Below are 6,040 nucleotides of genomic sequence, written 5' to 3' on the forward strand. Positions count from 1 at the left end.
TCCAATATATGAAAAGCCGCAATTCCTTAAGTATTATTCAATATACTGTAATATATTACGATTTGTTCTCAGTTACATGTATATGCATATTGTATGCATTAGTGAGTGTGGTGATGATAGGGTGTCGCTTTGGGGTGATGAGTAGCTATGAGGCTGCGGGAAAAATCAGAGTATACCCACTACAAAAAAACTAGACTACACCACTGATGCAGACGCGACATGATTTGAAGCCATTTGCACATTCTGAGAGAAAGAGAGAGCACGCACGGTGATTCACGCATGCTGTTTGTGAAATTGTCTCACAGAAATTTTATTTTTGCAGATTTTCTTTTACAGATAAAATGAGTCAAAAAAGAGATTTAACTCAGACTGAAAGTCAACAATTATTAAATGCCCATGAGAAATATGCAAAGCTAATACAAAACTAGAAACTGCAAAGTTAATGCATAACCAAAATGCTCAGTGGGCCAGCAGGGTCAGTCAAAAACATGTGAAGAAGAAAAGATGCATGTTAACCGCAAAAGAATGAGGAATTAAGGTGACAAATTAGGTGTGAACTCACCAGGAACCATTTAGTCTCCAGCGCAACCATTTTGCAGAACTGCAATCTACCTGGAGTCTCCAGAAGTACAAGCTGTCAGGTTCTCAGAGACTTAGGTTAAGTAAAGAATCCTAAAAAATGACCCCTACTTAATAAGAATCACATACTGAAGTGTAGTAAAATACTTGAAGACTGATTATATATATACAGTATATATATCCTCCTGAGACCCAGCTATGGAGCTTTTGCCTCTGTAGTGGACATTATATTTTAGTGAATTTCTCCGAGACCTCACATGTCACAGTTTTAAGTCTGGATGTCCTGTACATCTCTGACGAGTTTGGTGCCTGTAGCATTAAAGCCCTAAGAGGAGATACAGTACAGTTGAAAATTATTGGTCTCAGAAGAATAAAAAGAAGTTTAAATAGTGTAACAGTTCGTTGGCTTTCTCAAGTCAACATAACTAGCTAATAACTTAAGTAACGTTAGTGTGGTGGATCAGTGAATGTGGGAGAACAGGAGAGATAATACAGATACTGTGCATGTGTGTGTCTGTGTGCAGCAGTTAAACTGAATACAATGTTTATATCTCCTTGTTTCAGATGACGAGAGAGATGAGAACTCCTGACCAACCTTGTGGACAGAAAGTCAGGCTAATGAATTTAAAAACAGGCACTCTTAAATGTGCATTGAAAATTGCAAGCTTATAAAACCTATGCTCCAGGGACCATATTCATAAGATAAATGTAACTGGCTGAGTTAAATGATTAACACTAAATAGTAGAAAATCAGTTCAGTCTCCCCAGCTGTAAATGTCATTGGCTGTTAAAGTCTTCTGTTGCTTATAATAAATTGACATGTTGATATCACATAAGCAGTCTTTCAGAATGCCAGAATTTCAGAAATGAATGATCACACGCACTCTGTGTAAAAGGAGCACATCTTACAATATAAGATTTTTGTCAATGAGCTCAGAATCTGTTGAGCAGCAAATACTCCAGCATGGTCTTGTCAGTCATCTCTCCTTATTCTCGACCTGTGATCAGTCAAAGCTGACTCCGGTAGCTCTTGTTGGATGCAGGGTTGCCAAGTCCGCATTGCACACCTGAATAAAAGGCGTTTTTCTCTTCCAGCCTTCATGAACAATAATATATAGATTATTAGTGATTAAATACAAGATTAATAGTAGTTATTAAGATTGACGCTCTCATTTTTGAATGAGCATTTGCGCTGTTTACTTTCACTTTCGATTTCATGATCACACGCACTCTGTGTAAAAGGAGCACATCTTACAATATAAGATTTTTGTCAATGAGCTCAGAATCTGTTGAGCAGCAAATACTCCAGCATGGTCTTGTCAGTCATCTCTCCTTATTCTCGACCTGTGATCAGTCAAAGCTGACTCCGGTAGCTCTTGTTGGATGCAGGGTTGCCAAGTCCACATTTTTTCCACAGAATTGGGCTACTTTTAAACTGTTGCCATGGGTTGATTTTCCCAAGTGGGTTAAAGGTTTGAAATATTATATAAATTGCATTTGACAGAAATGCTTGTATTGAAACATTTTGTATTCTACCTATGATAAAACTGTCATGGACTTCTACATTAACTGTTCCCTCCTGGTGGAATGACCTGCCCAGCTCAATCCAAGCAGCAGTCCTTAATATTTTCAAGAAACGGCATCTCTTTCATCTTCATTTGACCCTCTAACTCTAGCACTATTCGAATGCTACTTCTAATTTTATCTGCTTGGTTTTTTTTGTTACAAAACTTTACCCTCTAACATTTGCACTCTGTATTCTATTTCTGTTCTAATGGCCAATCCATCATTTTTGGGGGAATTTTTTTAAAATTTAATTTTCAATAAGTATCGGTTCAGGCACTGTTTAGGCACCGGAACCGTTTTAGAAGTATCGATTTGGCACCGGTATGGAAAAAAACCCAAAAGATACCCAACTCTAGAAATCATAGCACGTCAGCTGTCTTAACCGCGGCTTGTGTACTGCATCATCACTGTGTCGGTCACGCGACTCTGTTAATTTTTTATTTATTTAATTTTTAATAAGTATCGGTTCAGGCACTGTTTAGGCACCGGAACCGTTTTAGAAGTATCGATTTGGCACCGGTATGGAAAAAAACCCAAAAGATACCCAACTCTAGAAATCATAGCACGTCAGCTGTCTTAACCGCGGCTTGTGTACTGCATCATCACTGTGTCGGTCACGCGACTCTGTTCCCCTTTCGGACTTGAACTGATGGTAAAACTAACAACATTATTAACTGTCTTTACATTTATTTTGAAAGCTGAAGCTGCGATTATGGTAAGGGGCGTTACATTTCCAACGCGTGCTTGTGGTGTTCGGCCAATCACAATGCACTGGGTCAGCTGGCCAATCAGAGCAGACTGCGCTTGTCGGAAGGCGGGGCTTTGTAGAAAACGAAGCGTTTGAGAGAGGCGGGGCATAGAGGACCTACAATAATGTACAGTATTTGAAAAATAATGTGTTTTTTGAACATTAAAGCATGTCAACATATTCTGTTACACAAATACACAAAATAATGATCTTTAAAATAACATCATATGAGCCCTTTAACACTGCAATCATCAATGAAAAGGCTTTATTTCAAGCACCGACATTTAGCTATATAGGCTACCATTATCAGCATATGAAGTAGATTCGTCTCTCATCGTCTCTGAGAGAATATGCGCCGTTAATGCAGCGTCAGATGCTGAAAGAGCCAGTAGCTCCTCACTATACAAATAGAGACATAATTAGCGTAGCTGCTGTTCCAACCAAGCAAAATTGATTTGTTTAACGAAAACTAAAGAATAATAATGCGCATTTGATCAGATATAAATGCAGTACAAGATTATGAGATGTATTATTTGAATGCTTGGCCAAAGAGATGTGTCTTTAATCTAGATTTAAACAGAGAGAGTGTGTCTGAACCCCGAACGTTATCAGGAAGGCTATTCCAGAGTTTGGGAGCCAAATACCTAAAAGCTCTACCTCCTTTAGTGAACTTTGCTATCCTAGGTACTACCAAAAGTCCAGAATTTTGCGACCTTAGGGAGCGTGATGGATTGTAGCGTGGTAGAAGACTAGTTAGGTAATGTACGATTAGATTAGATTAGATTATGTACGTAAATTAGAATAAGGAAAGTACGTGCAGGTATTTTCTTTGATTAGATATCATCAACAATAACATAAACACTGAAATATAATGTAAATGCATAGCATCTGATCAGGGGTCTTTAAAATGAACAATTTTTAAAAAAAATATGTGCATTTTATTTAATGGGGCCTTTCAAAACACCCAAGGTCACCTCACAAGGAAGCAAAGATAAAAATAAATACAAATCACTACACAATAAAAAAACACACAACAAACACTCCGAATATACAGATAAAGTGCAGTAAAGACTCAATAAAACATCTTAAGACGCGTTTTAAAAGTCAGCAGGCAATCGCTGTTGCAAATATCAGGGGGAAGGGAGTTCCATAGGTGGGGGGTTAAAGTTAAGTGATTATGGAAATTTGCTCATTGATTGCATTGTGTAAAAAGAGTGTATTTGTGTATGTATGTATTTCATGATGCATGTTTGAATTAAATTATGAAAAATAATGGATTGGAGATTTGTTTCTCTGTTCATGTTTCTGCATGCTGCTTTTTGAGTTTCAAAACGTTTGGGGACAAAATCGACTTTAATAAAGTGGTGATGACATGGCTCACATCCACAAAGGATGTGGAAAGCTCAGGATATCCTTATCCTTATCCTGAAAAGCTCAGGATAAGGCTTTTTTCACACCTTTTTTTCTGAAGTCAGAGATGAATGCAGTGTTGGGGTGGAGACAGAGAACTCTTGATAAATGCGGTGGTTCTTGTTCTCCATCTCACCAGAAACCTGACGGTCAAGAAACAGTCCGATCACAGAGCAGAATAATAATTATGAAGTTTAACAGCGCTTTGAGTGTTTCTGCAATCACACTTCTCTACATAACAGGTAAGAGCTTACAGAAAATCTACAACATAACTAAATTAGATGTACATTTAATAATTCAATTGTTCATTTAACTGACAAGCCATTCAATTCCTAAGAGCCTTTGTAAACACACTTGACACATTATGTTTCTCATAATAAAAGCTTTGGATCTGAAGACTTACGGTTAAATGCTTGAAACTGGTTTTGTAGGTAAACAGAAATTCTGCATTTGTATGGATTTCATCATCATCAAAACTTTATTAAAGACACACTCGGTCCAAACAAAAACACAACAATAACAACATACTAATACACACACAAGGACAAAATCCACAGTATCACATATTTACATGTGTACTAAAACACCAATGATTCCACATATTTGAAAAAAAACCTGACTGAACTTAGTGTCAAGTTTGTCGGTGTTAAAATTATACTGTTTACAGATTCTGATAACCTACACATACATCTGTACATGAGATTACGCATCACAGCAGCACATGTTGGCACACCAGCTCGCTCCATCGTGGCACCTTAAGCAGCAATCGCATACCATCATTATAAGCTACATTAAGTCTCTGCATGCAGCTCTTTCTGTAATGCCGACACAAATGGCCAGTATACATAGGGGTACAGTATGCTTTAAAAAGTGTAGTCTTCACAGATCCTGAGCGAATTTGCGAATCGACATATTGCCCTGGGCATACAGAGGACAACACTGTCTGTAAATATCCCTATCATCAGACAGGTCATTAGTTATATAATGCCCTAAGTATTTAGCCTCATTACATAATTTAAAGGGGTCATATGATGTTGCTAAAAATAACATTATTTGGTGTATTTGGTGTAATGAAATGTGTTTATGCGGTTTAAGGTTTCAAAAAACACATTATTTTCCACATACTGTACATTATTGTTTCTCCTCTATGCCCCGCCTTTCTGAAACGCGTCGATTTTTACAAAGCTCATCGGTCTGAAAAAGCGAGGTGTGCTGTGATTGGCCAGCTATCCAGTGTGTTGTGATTGGCCGAATACCTAAAGCGTGTGACGGAAATGTTACGCCCCTCACATACTGTGATGCCTTGTCCGGCCGGAGCAACGAGACAAAAACATTAAAACCCATTATAAACCAGGCATTTGTTGCATCTAGTGTGGACATAATTACGGATTATAATGACTTATACCAGGGGTGTCCAAACTCGGTCCTGGAGGGCCGGTGTCCTGAAGAGTTTAGCTCCAACCCCAATTAAACACACCTGAACCAGCTAATCAAGCTCTTACTAGGCATACTAGAAACTTAACTGATGGTGTGTTGAGGCAAGTTGGAGCTAAACTCTGCAGGACACCGGCCCTCCAGGACCGAATTTGGGCACCCCTAACTTATACTGTCTTTTTACGCGTTGCATTGCATCGTGCTGCGTAAACATAAAACCATGTTATGCAAATCTTCCCACATAGTGATGTAGACATGTGGGGGCGTGTTAGAACGAGCCGTTTTAGGTAGGCGTGGCTGACT

General features: G+C 38.4%; 1 protein-coding gene across 1 annotated transcript in view; it reads left to right on the forward strand.

The window, feature by feature from the left end:
* Positions 1-4,409: 4,409 nt before the first annotated feature.
* The window catches only part of LOC107561193 (coagulation factor XI-like), a 7,295-nt gene continuing 5,664 nt past the window's right edge, over positions 4,410-6,040 (forward strand). The window contains exon 1 of the mRNA XM_016245570.1: positions 4,410-4,545. Within this exon, the coding sequence (XP_016101056.1) occupies positions 4,491-4,545 (55 nt within the window). The 5' untranslated portion in view covers positions 4,410-4,490. The remainder of the gene's footprint in view (positions 4,546-6,040) is intronic.

Source organism: Sinocyclocheilus grahami, unplaced genomic scaffold, assembly GCF_001515645.1.
Source record: "Sinocyclocheilus grahami isolate Dianchi unplaced genomic scaffold, SAMN03320097.WGS_v1.1 scaffold760.1, whole genome shotgun sequence".
Taxonomy (NCBI): domain Eukaryota; kingdom Metazoa; phylum Chordata; class Actinopteri; order Cypriniformes; family Cyprinidae; genus Sinocyclocheilus; species Sinocyclocheilus grahami.